The following is an 18999-nucleotide window of genomic DNA, read 5'->3' as shown; positions in this document are numbered from 1 at the left end:
CTTCATTGTATTAAGCAACAGTTTTAATTGTTTCATCATTAAGAACATCTAGTTACTGATATTGGTTATGGTACTTGTGTATTATAGCGGCGCCCCCGATGTTGGTCGTGCGATGTTTTTATCGCATCGTATGCCATACAACCGATGGCATACGATGCGACACGATTTTACACGACTATTCGATTAAAAATTGTACAAGCACCCTAATGGGTGATTTTAAGCACCCTAATGGGTGCTTACAATGTAAAATGCACCCCCACGCCACCCCCCACTATAAACGTGAACCTGAAGCGTGGCGAGCGCAGCAGTACGCGTCCTACAACCTTTTCATACCCCCACTATCCACGTCGGCGTGGAGTTGATCTTATATAGTGTGGCGAGCCCCGCGCGGGGACGCGTATACCTGTGAAGTTATGCGCGTCCCCTCGCGGCGCTCGCCACGCTTCGGGCTGGGTGGCTCGCTACACTATATAAAATCAACTCCACGCCGACGTGGATAGTGGGGGGTATGAAAAGGTCGTAGGACGCGTACTGCCGCCCCTTGCGGGCTCGCCACGCTTCCGGTTCACGTTTATAGTGGGGGTGCATTTAACATTGTAAGCACCCATTAGGGTGCATTTAACATTGTAAGCACCCATTAGGGTGCTTATACAATTTATAATCGCATCCCATCGCATTGTATGGCATTCTATGCCATATACAATGTCATACAATTTTTAAATTGTATGCCATTGTACAACATCGTGCGATATTTCATCGCATACCTTATGGTATACGATGCGATGGGCGCCGCTATAATACACAAGTACCTTTGGTTATTTCCCAGACTTGCAATAGGTTGTCATAATATGGATATATTCTTATGATTTATAGCTATGTTGATTGTGTCCATTCTATTTTACTTCAGCTTCAAGCATACACATGATGACAAAGCTGACTGCTCCGGACCTCCAATGGAAATTAAGAATACACAAACCGGACTTATTAAAATCCGTTATACATATTCTGTGACATTTGAAGTGAGTGTAATAAACTAATTTTGTATCTGTTGTACATGTAATCCCAGCTGCCAGGACAGCAACACTTCCAGGTCTTCAGTATGTGCAGTGGGCATCTCTACGTATTCTCCGATATTATATTAACGTTTCAGTTCAACTTTTCAGTTCAACTCAATAGAGCAATTAAAGTACTGCACCATTCAGGGGCGCGTGCAGCTGCAGACGCTGCTATAACGATATTCTGACATTTTGACGTGATGGTTACTTTATATGTATGTACGTATTTTACGTGTGTGTGTGTGTGTGTGTGTGTGTGTGTGTGTGTGTGTGTGTATGTATGTATATATAATAATATTCTCTCTCATTGATCAATACATATAAGTTTGCAACCCTTGTCAAAGGACCCCATTTATCGGCAATTCCTAGTCTTATAAATGCTATATATATAGTTATAAACTATAAATAGTTCACCTATTTATATTCAATTTTTATAATGGATGTAAAGGTGCCCAATGCCCATTTATACATTTTGAGTCAATTTCACACAATCCCGAGAAATCGGCCCAAATCGGATTTGTTGGACATCCCATCCGACCTGATGCACGGTCCTATGCGCATTGGGTCGGATCCTACAGATTGAACCTGCTGTAGGTCTAATCCAGGCATGTCCAACGTTGGCCCTCCAGATGTTTTGAAACTACACATCCCAGCATGCTTTGCCACAGTGTTGCTATTAGAGAATGCTCAAACTATTGCAAAGCATGCTGGGATGTGTAGTTTCAAAACATCTGGAGGGCCAACGTTGGACATGCCTGGTCTAATCTATCGGATCCATCAGCAGCACATCACGGTGCTTTTTAGCACCCACGATGTGTATGTGTAGCGTCGCTGGAACACACCTATGTGCATTGGCGGGGCCCAGGCTGCGCTGAGCGCCTGGGGGTGACTGTGCAGGGTAGGGCAGTGTTCCGGAAGTGCTGAGCTGCAGATACCATGCGGCCAGCGACGGCAGATTTTTTTTTCAGGCCGGCCGTTGATTGGCTGAGAGTGCTCTCTCAGCGGCGAGGCCGCTGATTTGGCAGAGAGAGGGAGCACGCTCAGCCGATCAAAGGCCGGCCTGTCTTTTGATTTTTTTTTTTTATTATTTCTGCCGCTGCAGACGCGGGACGCTCAGCACTTCCCGGACACTGCCCTCCCTGCTGCGATGCTGCCTTTTCACCCACACCCCCGGTTGCTCATCGCAGTGTGGCACCCTGGGTGTTTACTTGGGATAAATCGCATGTGATTTATCCCATATAAGTAATGACACCTCAAGTGCCAAATCGTTAATAAGTTCTCCTGGGGAGCTCAGGGAAAATTGGGTCTGACTTGTCCTCAGGACAAGTCGGACTAGTGTATGGGGGCCTTTAGTCTTTTGACTGCTGTAAGTTCCACATTACTGTTTGCCATCAATACACTTTGCAGTTTGCAATATAAACCATGTTTGCATTATTTACATAGTAATTTAAGTATATTCATATTGATTTAAAAATTGTCTTCTGATTGTTAGGAGGAAAAAAACATAAGATGGGCTTCTAGATGGGATTACATTCTAGAATCGATGCCTCACACACACATTCAGTGGTTTAGGTAAGTGTGTTTTGTATTTACAATTCTAGTTTTTTCAGCTTTTAAAGTTTGTCAGGGCCTTCCTACCTCTGTCTGCTATTACCCATTTTTATTCACTGTTTGTCGGGAGATTGCAAATCTCTTTACAGGATCTTGTAAAATAAATAGTTTAGAAAGGAACTTCTTAGCGATATCTTTTACAAGTTCCTCTATTGTGCATGGAGCAAGTAATGGATGTAAAAATGTCACTTCCCTGCCTTCCAGTAGAGAATCGGTAGGTGGCAATCCGATTACCTAGAGCAAAGAAAGTTTGCAGGTTATAGATTCCTGGGTACTTATGTAGTATCTGGGCGCCCGATTTAGAAATCGGGTCGGATCGGGCACATCGCATCGCATGCGACCAAATCGGATGCGATGCGATGGACCCGATTTTTCCATAGGATTCAATGTTAAAATGGTCTGAGTCCATTTTAACATAGAATTTAATGGGAAAAAGGGGTCCTTTTCATACCCCTACTATCCAAGTGGGCATGGAGTTGGATATAAACCTGTAGCGAGCCACCGAGCCCAAAGCGTGGCGAGCGGACGGTATTCTGTTTCCCCTCGCGGGGCTCGCCACGCTTCGGGCTCGGTGGCTCGCTACGCTCGCCACAGGTTTATATCCAACTCCATGCCCACTTGGATAGTAGGGGTATGAAAAGGACCCCTTTTTCCCATTGAATTCCATGTTAAAATGGAGTCCATTTTAACATTGAATCCTATGGAAAAATCGGGTCATCGCATCGCATGCGATGGTCGTATGCGATGCGATATCGCATCACATCTGATTGTATGCCTTAACTTAAGGCATACAATCAAAAAATCGGGCGCCCAGATACTACATAAGTACCGATTCCTGCAAACTACTATTTCCAATTGTAAAGTGCAACGTAATATGCTTTGCGTTATATGAAACTGATGATGATGATAATAACTACACAAATTATTTGCAGACAGTATGTTTGATGTTATGATTAGGTTCGGATTAGTTTTGTTAATGTTCACTGATGAAACCTAGCATTTCACAAAGTTGGGTATTATCGTGTGTCATTTAATTTTTGCTTCCATAGGGCAAGATTCAGTTTATCTTGCCCAATCATTCATCACTTTAAATGAAAGGTTATATTCAGTTGTTGGTTTTTTTCCCCTTTGCGCTGAGTTTAGCTGGGTTCAACATGAAAAGTGCAGTTTGAGTGCTCAAATGGGTTACTTTTTGTTTACCTCCGCATCCCACTCCCTGGGGTTGCAAGCTGAAATGCCGATGCCAGCAGCTATTTGTGCCCGAACAGAGAAACAATTGAATAGCTCCATTATTTGCCCAGCAGTATTGGCTTCAGATGATAACAATTGAATCTTACCCATAGACTCTCGTACTTTTCATTAATTTCTTTATTTATTTTTGAAACATCATTATTGATGAACTTGGAACATTTTCATTGTGTCTGGAGATCTTTTAATACTTATGGGGGGTATGCAATCTGGGATCACAGCTGTCGATCCCCGCCGACAGCCGCGATCCTGGCACATTTGCCAGATCGACCACATAATGACAGACAGGATTCAATGTCCCGCCTGCCACTCAGCCCAAAGGGGGGCGTGGCCCCGAAAACGGCCGTGGATTGTCGATCTGGGGCCGGGATTGCAACAATCCACGGCCGTTATCGGCAGAACGGGCCCGACAGTTCTGCCGTGGTCCCGCATCAATGCTGTCGTTAAAGACCACATTGAATAGGGAGCCGCCGCTATTTCCCACAACGGAAATAGCGACGATACATTGCATACCCCCCCCATATGTCTTTTAACAAAACCTATGATTATATATTTTTGTATTTGGAAAAATAGTGCTTTTTTTAGTTTTGTGTTTTTTAACCTTTCCACTGCCCCCCACTAAGTTCTGCAATATTTTGTCACACTAAATACATGTAAGCAATGTAAAGTAGTGTATAGAGACTTCCCATCTTAAATTTGAAGCGATTAATCCTATCCCAGTAGTATAGCTTTACTATTGCCTTCCATTGTGAAGTTATGAATACTCAGGACATAAATAAATTTCACATTTTATGTTTTGTATTGTATATAGTGTTCATTCTAGCACTCGCCATCTTTGAAAACCCATGCAGTTCCTCTTCCCTGCCTGGGGTTTCACTGTCTGCTGTAGTGCTTCTAGCACAGTGTAGTCTGTATATCAGCACTGATATGCAAACCAGACCTGTGCTAGAAACACCACAGCAGACATCGACACCCCAGGCAGGGAAGAGGAACTGCATGGGTTTTCAAATATGGTGGGTGCTAGAATGAACACTATGTATAGATAAACTAATGACATTTTGCTGACCATTTTTTCTCTTAATTTTCAGCATAATGAATTCCCTAGTGATTGTTCTGTTCCTCTCTGGTATGGTTGCCATGATTATGCTGAGAACACTGCACAAAGATATTGCAAGATATAATCAGATGGATTCTACAGTAAGTAACTGCTGGACAGAAACTTCAGAAATGAAATTGTGTTACTTGGAATGAAAGAAAAACCGATAAAATGCTCCATGTCTCCCTTCAGTAATGTGTCAGAATGCTGATAGGATCACATCTTGTATTTTACATGTCACATGACCTTAAATTGTTTCCCCCAGGAAGATGCCCAGGAAGAGTTTGGTTGGAAACTGGTGCACGGTGATATTTTCAGGCCGCCTAGAAAGGGAATGCTGTTGTCGGTTTTCCTTGGTTCTGGCGCGCAGATTTTAATAATGACATTTGTCACTTTGTGTAAGTACTCAGCCTTTGATCTTCAGTGTTGTGCCAGTAAAATAAAGTATATAGCTAAAGATAAGTATTTTTACGCTACTCTGTCCCATTCTGTCCTTGCAGCTTTAACTTGGGTGCAATACTTCTTTGGCCTCTACCAATAACACCTAGAAAACATATACTCCTTGACTTCCATGGCCAAACTTAAATTTACCTTGGGGCCCGTTTTTTTGCATATAAAATAATTTTGCTTGCTGTACTTGAATATTCTATTAGTAGAAATTAGTGGGTTTAGTTTATTTCCTTTGTAAATGCTTCACTATGTTCTGCATTGTGAAGGTTACAGTGGCAATAAAGATAGGGTGAGTGACTTACATTCATGTAATCCCTCAGATTACATTAAGGTAATAAATTGTTTCTGGGAGCAGCAAATTAAATGTTACATACAAAATCCTAAATTAATGGTTTGAAAACCTGTTCTAAAGGCCACTACACACTAGAACGATTTTTTTGTCCGATTTCCAACCGATGATCGTCCGATATATATCGGACGTTTTTAAGCGATAATCGGCAATAACTGTCCGATTATTGTCGCTAAAAATCGTCCGATATCGGTCGGAAATCAGACAAAAACTCGTTTTAGTGTGTGGGGGCCTTAAGACTACCCTTTGTATTTCAGTGAACAGAAGTGTTACTGTGCCCTATGCGGTCTTGTCAAGCAACACTGTTTTATGGAAAGATCTCCTATAAAAATGTATTGTCAAGAAACTTACATATGGCGTAAAGAAAATGCTTATTGTTAAATAGCAGCAACTGCCTCTCACATGTTACTGAAAACAAGTTCCCCTAACATTGAGTGATTCATACACATTATTAGATGTTGATGAGCACAAATATGGCGGCCATAAGATGTGCTGCCCCCAGATTTATCAGCATAATTTGAGTTTGACACAAAAAAATTTGAAGTTATATCTAAGAAAACTACAATCCAAATACGCAGTGCATTCTAAAGCTGTGTACACATGTACAGATTTTGCTGTCCAATCTATCTGGTGCGAACAAAAACCTGTAAATGTATGGGAGCATATGACATTCAAAAATTTCCACCCAAATGCAGGAAAACAGAAAAAAAATATATGCTTTGATACATTTGTTATATCAGAATGATTTAAACAATTTGTCAGACTGATCACTGTCTATTTTCAAGTGTTTGGGAACTTTTTTTTTTGATTGTCATTTGCTTCCATACATTTCCAGGTTTTTGTTCCCACCCGATAGATTGGACAGGAAAATCTGTGTGTGTACACACCTTTAGACATGTCGTCAATGCAGACATCAGATGGACCAATAAATATTCTGTTACCTATGGTTCTCCAAGCTTAGCTGGCACTACACACAGCATCCCAAATTGAAAATGCTCAATCCACTTTTTACAGCTTCCCCAGGCTCTGCCTACTCTCCTGCCACCACCCACAATGCTTCCCTAAACTCGCTCTGCTGCCATCTTAGCAGCCCCAAATGCAGGCTTTTGTAATACTCACTTACACCACCGACACCCTATATAGAATTAAATGTAAACTCGTCTAGCCTACATATCAGTCTGCATCCTCGCTTCTGCTTACATCTCCAAACTCCTTTCTTTACACACTCCTTCCCATCCTCTTTGCTTTGCTTATGCTTGCCACCTCCACTCCTTACTTATTACCTCTTCCCATTCTCACATTCAGGATTTCCCACTGGCCACTAAGAACCTTTTGGACTGCCTTCCTTTAATCCAGTTTACTTTAGTCCAGGCTCCACACCATCAAGCGTGCCCTTTTTAAAACTCTCCAGTTATGTCTACCCATATCACCTCTATATTATAAGCTAATATAAGTAGGGCCTTCTCTTATATATGCTATATACTCATTTATGTATTTGTATACCTTTTTATACTTGTCTTTATTGCTTTTTTTTTCTTCAATACTATAGATCCCTTGTAATTCATTTTAAATAATGATCACTTTTACATATTGTCTGTTTTCAGTTTTTGCATGCCTGGGTTTCCTATCTCCTGCCAATAGAGGTGCTCTGATGACATGCGCTGTGGTTCTGTGGGTACTGCTTGGTACTCCTGCTGGTTATGTAGCGTCCAGATTTTACAAATGTAAGTTACAAATATAAACAAAGTGTTTGCTGTATTTAAAGTTCTAAGTATATAGTATATTTGCTATTGGGTTCATTGCAGAGTTTTTCAACCAGTTGCAATCATAAGCATTTAAAATTGATATATAGAGTATTGCAATTTATCTGTAGTTTAGAGATGTACATGTACTGTATCTGTTTATAATTCATTCTAGAACTGTCGTTTTTTTAGGTTTCTAAGGTCTACCACTGAATCTGACACATTTCTGGGTAGTGATAGCATTATTTATTTATTTATTAACAGTTTCTTATATAGCGCAGCATATTCCGTTGCGCTTTACAATAGCAATTGTAATTACTGGCAAACTGTACAAATAGAAGGCTACATTTTTTATTTATTAAAAACAACCTTGTACTCCAAACTCTCATGGTCTTCCTGTTTGGCTTTTACAATGAATGATGAGTTCTGCGCTAAAATAATTGTATTTTTGTTTTTCCCTAATTTAGCATTTGGTGGTGAGAAGTGGAAAACTAATGTCTTGCTGACCTCATTTCTCTGTCCTGGGTATAGTATATATGTTTATTATAGTAAATCAGTAACAATATATACTGCTTGCTTATATGTAGCATGATTTTATATATATGTGTATATATATATATATATTACACACACATTTCATATTTCTGTGCAATATGGCTAAGTACAGATTTAACCCATATATAACACAACTGTTGTCTCCTGTTGCAGTACAGATGTAAATACTCCTTGCATATCCTACCTACAGTTCTTCTGTCTATGCTTCTTGCGAATTAGTTACTGTCCTAAACTTTCAGACAAGTACTTGCATAGTTTAATAGTGCTTATTCTAGCACCCTGCATTATCCAAAACCCTTGTAGTTCCTCTTCTCTGCCTGAGGTGTTTCTAGCACAGTGTGGTCTGTATATGCAGACCAGACCTGTGCTAGAAGCACCACAGCAGCGAGTGACAACCCAGGCAGGAAAGAGGAACTGCACAGGTTTTGAAAGATGCAGGGTGCTAGGATGAACACTAGTTTAAGTTATAGGTTTGTTTTCTTTCCATCCCCTTAGGATTGTGTTTGCAGATTTCTTCCTGATGAACTTAATTCTTTGGGGAGAAGGTTCCTCCGCAGCAATTCCATTTGGAACTCTTGTAGCTATCTTGGCATTGTGGTTTTGCATCTCTGTCCCACTTACCTTTATTGGGGCTTACTTTGGATTTAAGAAGAATGTAAGTATTAAATGGTCTTGCCATTGAAATAATGTATGACCGACACATGGAAAATACGATTTTAAAGGAGCACCCTGCTTTAAGCATGTGTGAGGGAAATAGTCGACCCATTGCTAGAACCAAGCAGAAAAGTAATTGCTCTATGTCACAATGAACTTGTAAAGTAGAATGTAGTAATTAATGACTAACTGAATTTTGCTAAATTTGAATTAAATGTATGTAGATAAAAAAATTTAATATTTTATTTATAAGGTGAAACAAGTGTTTTGCAGCGCCGTACAGGGAGACTTAACATAACAGTAAATAAATAACAGAAATAGATTACAGGTAAAATGAATGCCACCATTCAATACACATTACAGCTTAAATGTAAGTAGTGAGGACTTGATCAACGTACTGCTAGGGGCTGGTGGTCAAAGATAGACACTGGGTGTTTGAGTATGGGAGAGCTGTGAGTGAAATGTGAAGAGAAGAGGGCTTAGATGACAGGAGGGAAGAGGGTCCTGCTCTGAAGAGCTTACAATCTAGTAGGAAGGGGCAACAGACAGATTTACATGAGGTGCAAGCAGGTGGGAGGTGGGTTGATGGCAGGCAGAGACGGTCAACGTGTGTGGCGGGTCAGATGACAAGCCTCAGGACTAAGTTATGCATCTGAAGGGTACACTTTGATGGATAGGTGTGTTTTCAGTGCCCATTTGAAGCTTTGCAAGGTCTTTTAACATTGAAACTTTTTTTGTAGTTTTGATTAGAAATGCAGTTGTGAGGATTTTTGTATTTCAGTCTTTTTGAATATGAGCTGTTAGATCCATTTATGCTTCCAATTTACCATTAATGTTCAGCATTTCTAGCACATTGTCAAATAGGGATGCTTTGATTACCACATCTATCTTTACGGTTTAGTATTAAATCAACAAATAGCTAATGGGCATTCAAAGTGATGCATCTTGGATGATGTTATTGAATTGTATTATGTGCCACAAGTAGCAGTAGCTTTTTATTTCATAGAAATTTGTCAACCGTAAAAAACACTTTAGAAATGTAACTCAATTATTTTAACAGAAGATGATATACAGGTCTCATGTCTCAGTAACTGATGCTTTGGAAATTTAGTTTACAACTGGACTCCCTGCTGCTCTTGCATGTTCATTTCTACTAACTAGATATCTACTATAGTCGCTTGTTTTTAAACCGAGGTAATCAAGTTTGTTTATACCTGAATTTAACAGACTTAACCCTTTCTTGAGTTGGTAATTCTGTTATAATCCATTGTCAGCAGCGTTGTGGGTACAATGTCTGGTTTCTTCCAGTCAGACAGCTTTTTACCTACTACTATTTTTTTTCCCCATGTCCTTTTATATAAAGACACTGCTATTTGATATCTACAGTAGTTATTTAACACCATTAGTGTCAGCATGGAGGCCAGAGAAAAAGCCTGTAAATAGGACGACAGTGCAAAAGCGAGATTTAAATGGTCCTGTAATAATGCATTTGCTTTCTCTGGTTTCTTTCAGGCCATTGAACACCCGGTCCGCACCAATCAGATCCCTCGTCAGATTCCAGAGCAATCATTTTACACAAAGCCATTACCTGGTATTATAATGGGAGGAATTTTGCCCTTCGGGTGCATCTTCATACAACTTTTCTTTATTCTTAATAGTATTTGGTAAGATGATGATTTTCTTACTGCCATGTCCTTCAGCTGTCTTTAAGATCCTAACAAAACCTTTCTGCTCCATCCTGCATAGTTTTTTTCTGGATTTTAAATGTATTTGACCTAGAAGAACAAATTTAGTTGATTAGAGATGGCAATTAACTGGTTCAGATAGGGGTTTGAGGTAGTAAGAGATATTACTTGTGCTTAATTTAGGCATTACAGGATCATTTAATTCCCTGCCACCTGCAGTGAAATTGGGTTATTCTGTCATTTTCTTTCAGGTTGATGGCAGTATATTGTGACCAATTTTTCTAATACTTAATAGCCTTTAGCTTTTTACTCATTTAGATTGGTTATGGATTTAACAATCAAGACATGGTGTTTCTGTAAATGCATTGCACTTCCCTATTAGTATAATGGGTGGATTGTGCACAAGAACATCATTCTTTTAAGTGTAGTCTGCTGTAATCATTGGCAAGAAATATGTTGGAATACACTTGTATAATAACTGGGGCAATTGATATGAGGTGGCAGTGAATTAAACCCCTGATAAATTGTAATATTGTGCTCATTGTCAAACCATGCAGCAATCTCATAACTACACCAAATTAACAACAGATGCTTAGGGCTATACTACATTTACATAGTATATATTTTTAATTACATAAATTTGTAGCTTTATTTCATTATTTTAATTAGTGATTTCTGGCTATCGCTAAGACAATCCTTGCTAGTCAGTGTTAATATGCAATGTTCCCATACATTCAATTCACAGAATAATAAATAGGTGATGTAAAATATATCATCAACATCATTGTCACTATTCGTGGCTGATAAATAGTGTAACTCATGATTTCCTCAAGTACAAGTAATATACTGTAAAAGACTCGTGGATAGGAGGGGATCAGTTTGAAATCCCAACAGAGGGGGGGGGGGGGGGGGTGGTGGAGCGTGAATTGCCGCCCCCCCCCCTTGCGTGCTAGCGGGCACAAAGCATGCCTGGTGCCTCGCTAGGATCAGAACACTAATTTATTCCCCCTCTATGGGTGTCGTGGACACCCACAGAGGGACAATGTGTCGGGATTCCGGCGTTAGGATTTCGACCGCCGGGATTCCAACCACCGGGATTTCAACTGCATCCTGATAGGAATATAGGAGCAAGACTACAATAGAGCTTTTTCGGATATGCTTTTCTTTATCTTATATTGTCTGGACCCCTTGGACATCTGCCCCTACCTCCATTCCCCAGTACTCTGGGGTGCCAGTGTAAGTCCTGGTCACTCTAATATCTAAAATTAATGATTTTAAGAAAAAAATTACTCTTTGGAGATGTTCTGCGGTTTCAGAGGAAATCCCTGTGGCTGCGGTGAAAAACCCCATGCCACAGTTTTTTTTTTTTTTTTTTATAATAGTTTGATGGTAGTTAAATTCTACTCTATACTATAAACCTCTCCATTTAGTAGGAGCAGCAAACATACGCACAGATTGTCGTAGCTCCCCACCCCCTACAAAAACAATCTGCACATGTACTAAGCAGATTTGCATTTAGACAGAGAGAAAATCTCAGCATGTTTTACACTTCTGTGAATGCCGTTTACTAAATGGGAGTCCCTTTACATCTATTTATTAAGTGATGAAGTGGTATAATTTAGTGTGTCTCGAAGTTTTGGAATACGATGCTGGATTGGTGTTCTTCTTTTAATAATTTTTGCTTTTATTTTTTTTTAGGTCCCATCAGATGTATTACATGTTTGGATTCTTGTTTCTAGTATTTATCATTTTAGTCATTACGTGCTCCGAAGCAACGATATTACTTTGCTACTTTCACCTGTGTGCTGAGGTATGACTCCTATTTAAGATAATCATGCAAAAGTTTCCTGGACAACCTGTGGCTCTCCAGATGTTGTGAAACTACACATCCCAGCATGCTTTGCCACAGTTCTTGCATTTTATAATAGCAAACCTGTGGCAGTGCATGCTGGGACTTGTGGTTTCATCACAGCTGGAGAGCCACAGGTTGTCCAGGCCTGAGCTAGAATGTTCTTTGCCTTTTGAATAATTATAGTTTTAAGGGAATAAGTCTACACAATGTATAAATGGACACTGCAGATATTTGCAAACCCTCCTACTTGTCCTCATAGTCCATGGTTCTAAATTGAGCTTTTCCATGGCTTAGAGATAGCTATAGTATAACAGAGTTGTGAAAGTCTCCTTTAAGTGCCTGTATACGAATATGGTGTTAAAGTTTAGATATTGGAAGCTCCATATTTTAGTTTTCAGATATCTTTCCAGTCCACCTATATGCTAACTCTAGAGCTGCATCATTGTAATACATAATCTACATATCCAATAGATTGGTAGGCTTAGAAAAAAGTAACTGAAAGGTTTTTTTTTTTTTTAAATGCATAGCGGTTTTATATATTGCAGGGTTTTTTAACTAATGAATTATACAAGAGCCCATTATATTTTAGTAGAGTACCTATGGCTGTAAGTAATGTTTGGAAAATATTGCTAAAACATTTCTCTCTTCTAGGACTATCATTGGCAGTGGCGTTCCTTCCTGACAAGTGGCTTTACTGCTGTGTATTTCCTTGTTTATGCAGTACATTATTTTTACTCCAAATTGCAAATTACAGGAACAGCGAGTACCATTTTGTATTTTGGGTACACTATGATCATGGTTCTCATCTTCTTCCTTTTCACTGGTGAGTTGCGTACTTCCTTGATCAACATTTTGAAACCATCCTTGTTCCTTTAAAATATCACTAATGGATGTGAGTGACTGAAAGTAATGTATTTAGTATTGGCAGTTGTATAGAGCTAGGAGTCATCAGAAAAAGTAAAGATACAAAACAGTAACTTGATTTGCATACGGAAGGTTAAAATAAACAATTATAGACACATGAATTGGTCTTTAAATGGAAGCATAAGACAGAAGCAAACCAACCAAATCCTGCATTGAGGTTTAGATAACAAAAACCTGCTTTCCGATCATCAATTGAATTTCTGATTGATTTATGCTGCACTTCCTGCAAACCTTGATATTCCTACTAATGCAGCATTCCCAAGTTTTTTTTTATTATAGCATAGACAACAAAAGATAACCATTTAAGCAGGAACACCCACAGCATAATTTTGCCCTTGGTCTGTGTCTCAATCAACAGGATCTGAATTATGTTTGGCCACTCACAGAAGTAGCCATATTGGTCATGATCAGGCAGTTGTATACTGGTTATTGTATACTGGAAATTCCTGCAGCCATCTGCCAAAAGCCATTCCCAACATGTTATACTGTATTTTAAACATTTGTGTTTTACTCTTGCTTGCCGGCTATAACCATTACCGATAACAATTGCAAATTAAGTTTTTCTAATGAAAATTATTTTTTAAATTGACTTTTTTTTTTTTTAGGTACAATTGGATTTTTTGCTTGCTTTTGGTTTGTGACAAAAATTTACAGCGTTGTTAAAGTGGACTGAACAATTGCCACAGTGTGTGTGTGTGAAGAATGCAAACAGAAACTTTGTTACAAGATTGTTGGAACAGTGAAGAGTTCTTTCATTTGCAGTATTGTCATCTTTGTGGAAACCAACACAAAACACAATCCAATGAAGCATTGTTTTTCAAAAACAAAACTTTTTTTTTGCTTTTCTTTGATCGTTTGCATTGTAATGTCCTATTTGAAGAAGTTCAATAAGTATGCTTTTGTAAATATAACTATACTGTATTTGGGATTGACACTTCTAACAGCAGAGAGGAGGTATATATATGTATTACACAAATATCAAAACGATTAATAAACTGTGTCTGTAAATACAATTTTGCTTTTAGCCTCGAGATGGGATTAATTATTATTGAAACGGGAAACTAGTTATGGCAATGTGAAATTTTGTTTTCTATAACGTATTCCTTTGAATTCTGGTTTAAATATAATTTGTTTTATACTAGGTGAAATGTCCTTTAAATTTGTTTCTTTTGATCGTTCTATTCTATTTAGTGATTTGAAGACTACAAAACTATGTGCCTCTAAGTTTTTGGATTTTTAAATTTATAATCTTAATAAATACTGTAAAAATAGAAAAAAAAATTCCTGGTATTATATTTGTAGTGGAAAGACAAATCCCTGCTACTGCTTTATGTTATGTTCTATTATATTTGAAGATTTTATTTTCTTGTCACTATGATAGTTTCAGTAATATTGTCATTAATTCATCCATTTTGCATGGCTCTATTGGCACAGAAGGCCATTTGAGGTTGTCTATGCGTTTTACAAGGGCTTTTCCACCTTGCATGGAAATACTATCGGAAATGCATTACACTTAAATTTGTCCTCCATTTTTATATGGTGACATAGAGCATGACACAATTCTGCGTGCCATATTCTGTACTGTTAGTGAATCTTTTGTTGTTTTTATACTTTACCTGTGGTGACAATATTAGCCATCTTTGCAGCTACTATTTGAACCTGCCAGAAACGCATATCCGTTGATCGTGAAAATTAACCATGTTAAAATACCCAATTCCCCAATCCTGACCGAAAATGTTTTTTTGTTTTTGTTTTTTTTAAATGTTTAATATTTCTAATACAACATTGGGGGTTCAGGGCATTGCCCCAATATAATGCAGAGGTTTGGGGGCCATTAGAAACAAACATCTGTAAATGTATCCAATACAAATCTTATAGGCTCAAAAATAAACCTGTACATTGAATAGAATAGCTTACTAGGTGAAGGAATGGTGCGATGATTAACAGTGTTTAAGAATTACATGAGAGGTGTTTTTTTTTTTTTGGTGTAATGGTTAGCATTACTGCCTCTCAACATTGAGGTCATGGGTTCGATTACCACCATGCCCCTAACTGTGCAGAGTTTGTATATTCTCCCTGTGCTTGCGTGGGTTTCCTCTGGGTACTCCGGTTTCCTCCCACAATCCAACAATATACTGGCAGGCTAATTGGCTTCCAACAATTTAACCCTAGAATGTCTGTGTGTGCGCATGTACATGTTTGAGGGAATATAGATTGAAAGCTCCACTGGGGCAGGGACTGATGTGAATGTTCAAATATTCTCTCTACAGCGCTGCGGAATATGTGTGCGCTATATAAATAGCTGGTAATAAATAATACATCTGAAGAAAACAGATCAATTACAATGGAGGATATTAAGATCTAAAATTATTAGTAGAAATTTTCTTCCTAGTAGGCCACATTTGTGTTGAAAAACAAAGCATAAGATACTAAATAAGCTTAACTGAAAGGAGAACGAAGCTTTTGGGTTTTAGTTTAAAAAATATAAACCACAAAAGAACAAAGAGGGACATTGGTAGGTTGGTAAACTGATGAGTGCTGAATTGTTTATTTAAGGATTCGAGAGTGGAGGTCTCTCAGACTGTGTTGAGTAGCGAGTTCCATAAAATCGAAACTGGGAAGCTAAGGCTTGACACACACACACACACACACACACACACACACACACTCAACACTGGTTATTTTGCCTTACAAGCAGCCAGTGAAGGGAGTAGACCCGCATGGGTCTTCAAACTGTGGCCCTCCCAGATGTTGTGAAACTACAAATCCCAGCATGCCTTGCCACAGTTTTGCTATAAGGGAGTGTTAAAACTGTGGCAAGGCATGCTGGGATATGTAGTTTCACAACATCTGGAGGGCCACAGTTTGAAGACCCATGGAGTAGAGAATGGGGAATGTGGCTGGAACAGGGCTGGTGTGTTTACAGCCTGGCAACTGCATTTTCTACCAGCTGCAGCCTAAACCATTAGTTTGGAGACCAGCTAGAGGGGGGTATGGATTGTATGGTCGACATACTGCAAGGTCGACAGGGGTCTAGGTCGACATGAGACAAAGTCATTAGGTCGACATGGTCTGTGTCGAAAGTCAACATGGGGTTTTCACTGTTTTTTTTTTACCCGAATGTCGACTGAGTTGACATGGACACAGTTTTAATTGCACCGTGTCCCCTCGCATGGCTCGCTGTGCTCGGCACACTATTTTATTCTCCCACCACGCTCTAGTGGATGTGGTAGTAAGAGGAAATACCTCCTGTCGGCTCAAAAAAAACAGTGAAAATCCCCAAGTTGACCTTTTGACTGTCGACCTAGACCATGTCAACCTAATGCTTGTGCCGACCTAATGACCTGTTGACCCAGTGGTGTCGACCTACTGACTCTTGACCAACTGACTGTATGCCCTAGGAGGGCATTGCAGTAGTCTGAGTGTGATGCTACAAATGCATGTATGACAGCAGGCAGATCATCTGAGGGAATTGAGTACTTGATTATGGCTTCGTTCCTCAGATGAAAGATTTGCAGATTTGATTGTGGCTGATATGTGATGTTTAAGTCTCAAGGCCAGCCTCAATATTCTGCACCTGTTCAGTGTTTTATACTTCTGAACTCACAACTTTAAGTCCATTTAGATGCCGTTGGTAAGAAAGGAAAAAAGATAACTAAGTTATCTTAGTGGAGGCGCAGAAGATTGAGCTGTGTGGTCAAGCGGCAGTACAATAAATGGGGGTGTCGCTCCCCAATATGGAGAACAAAAGAAGATACGGAGATGACTGCGCTAATAAACAAGTTATAACATGGTGCTCATGTCAATATTAATGTGTTTAATACACAATTCGTAACCTATACTCTACATTAAAAATATTTATTTAAAGATTTAAAAAGGTTTTTCTGTTTTTAAAAATGGGGGAGGGACATCAGGGGGTTGCTCGACTGGTTTGTGCCCATGCGCTGTCTCGATGGAGGGTGCAAGGTCTCTTGCAGATTTTGTAGCCCAATATATGGTGTGGGGTATCTGTGGGTGTTTGTAGATCCCAGGGAGAGTTTGAGTCCAACAAACCGGGAATTCTTCAGAGGCTAAACTGTTTTGTAGCAGAGGTGAAAAAGTGGATCCAGTCAGTCAGCCCCTGGTAATTCACCAACGTGTTTCGCTCCTGTAGGGAGCTTTTTCAAGGTGTCTTTACCGCATTTTTAGTTTAGAGAATCTCCCCTCTCCCCCCCCCCCCCCCAAATCTAGAGATGTATCCATTAGAGCATTTGGTATGACATCCCTCTTTTCTCAAAATGCATCTATAGATCTTTGAAATTATTTTCCTAAGTACAGTAGCTTCTATCCATCCCGGGCTCCCTGTGCCTCAGGTCTATACTTCAGAAGATTAAGTGCTATGCAAATCATAAACCTTAAATGGTCTTGAAAGGTAAATAATCTATGCAAGTGATGGATTACAGTATAATTCCTCCATATGTATTGTATATTTATAGCTTCTGTTCAAATAATATTGCTAGATCTTTGCCTAGCTTTATAAGCCTGCTGCTCATCTTCTACACTGCCATAGTAGAGTATGTCCTTTGCTCCTCGATCACAATCTGGTTCGGAGGAGCAAACGAGAATGACAGACGAAAGTTGCAAAGAGTGGTGAGGATGGCAGAAAAGATCATTGGGGCGGAGCTCCCCACTGTCCAAGAACTATACCTAGCCAGGGTCAATAAGCGTGCAGGAAAGATCTTGGCGGACAAGCTACACCCTGGCCACAACCTGTTTGAACCCCTTCCGTCAGGCAGACGTTTTAGGTCCATCCCAGCAAAGACGACAAGAACTACAAAAGGCTTCTTCCCAATAGCTGTCCACCAACTAAACCGTATTGAACATACCAAATACTAACTCGAACTTTTCTAGATACATGTGAAATGTATGTGATGTATGTTTATGCCTCTCTTCCCACCCCCTTTGTGTTCCCTGATTGATGCTGCACTGTTACCACAAAAAATTCCAAGCATACGCAAGTATACCTGGCCAATAAAGATGATTCTGATAAATCCAATGTGGTAGGTTTATTCATGTTTAGCTGCGATGCGTACACTTGCGTTTTGGACTAGATCACATCACATCTAGTTCAAAATACATGCAATATGCTAAAGCAGTGTGCATTTTAAATGCGATGCCATCTAGTCCAAAAAGTATGTGCTGCACATATTTTATGCACCTTGCAATGTGATGTGCGCGAGAGCTCGCATCGCAAGCCCACAATGCACTGTGTGTGGGCAACTATAGTGTTATAAGTTAACATAGTAAAAACATCCTTCATAATTGGACAATACTCACAATTTGCTTACATGTTTAAGTATTTTAAGATTTAAAGAAAGAAAGGAGGAGCGCACGAGTGAGGTCTTTACACCTTGCTTCAGTGTATCCTGTCCGTCTGTAGTCCTTGTGTGGAGAACGCCGCCGCCGCCGCCACTACTGTTCCATTTCTGCCGGTCTTCTGGATGTCCTCTGGTGCCCGTGCTATGAGCTGGTGTGCTGACAGTGAATACTGCATATGCTGACTACAGCTAATTGAATTGTATGTGAGCCTACACTGAGGAAGAGACTGGAGTCTCGAAACATGTTGTACCCTGAATAGTGCTTGTCAACTGTTTTTTCTCTTGCACACTGAATTGGAAAGGAAGAGGTAAGTGGATGAGTGACTGTCCACACGTTTTTTAGGTCCGGATTCCTGGGAAATTTGTGTGTAGACTACACTTTATCACTGCCTCTACCTAGCCTAAAGTGCGCATGTTTTGG

General features: G+C 39.6%; 1 protein-coding gene across 1 annotated transcript in view; it reads left to right on the top strand.

Moving 5' to 3' along the window:
- TM9SF2 (transmembrane 9 superfamily member 2) overlaps nucleotides 1-14362 on the top strand; it is a 31051-nt gene extending 16689 nt beyond the window's left edge. Inside the window, exons 7-17 of the mRNA XM_083168634.1 lie at nucleotides 908-1019; nucleotides 2548-2627; nucleotides 5003-5111; nucleotides 5276-5408; nucleotides 7414-7533; nucleotides 8019-8076; nucleotides 8602-8761; nucleotides 10273-10424; nucleotides 12144-12255; nucleotides 12949-13120; nucleotides 13827-14362. Of these exons, the coding sequence (XP_083024760.1) occupies nucleotides 908-1019; nucleotides 2548-2627; nucleotides 5003-5111; nucleotides 5276-5408; nucleotides 7414-7533; nucleotides 8019-8076; nucleotides 8602-8761; nucleotides 10273-10424; nucleotides 12144-12255; nucleotides 12949-13120; nucleotides 13827-13894 (1276 nt within the window). The 3' untranslated portion in view covers nucleotides 13895-14362. The remainder of the gene's footprint in view (nucleotides 1-907; nucleotides 1020-2547; nucleotides 2628-5002; nucleotides 5112-5275; nucleotides 5409-7413; nucleotides 7534-8018; nucleotides 8077-8601; nucleotides 8762-10272; nucleotides 10425-12143; nucleotides 12256-12948; nucleotides 13121-13826) is intronic.
- The last annotated feature ends 4637 nt before the right edge of the window (nucleotides 14363-18999 follow it).

The sequence above is a fragment of the Crinia signifera genome, chromosome 2 (genome assembly GCF_055691185.1).
Source record: "Crinia signifera chromosome 2, ASM5569118v1, whole genome shotgun sequence".
NCBI classification, from domain to species: domain Eukaryota; kingdom Metazoa; phylum Chordata; class Amphibia; order Anura; family Myobatrachidae; genus Crinia; species Crinia signifera.
This window is presented reverse-complemented; position numbering and strand designations above follow the sequence as displayed.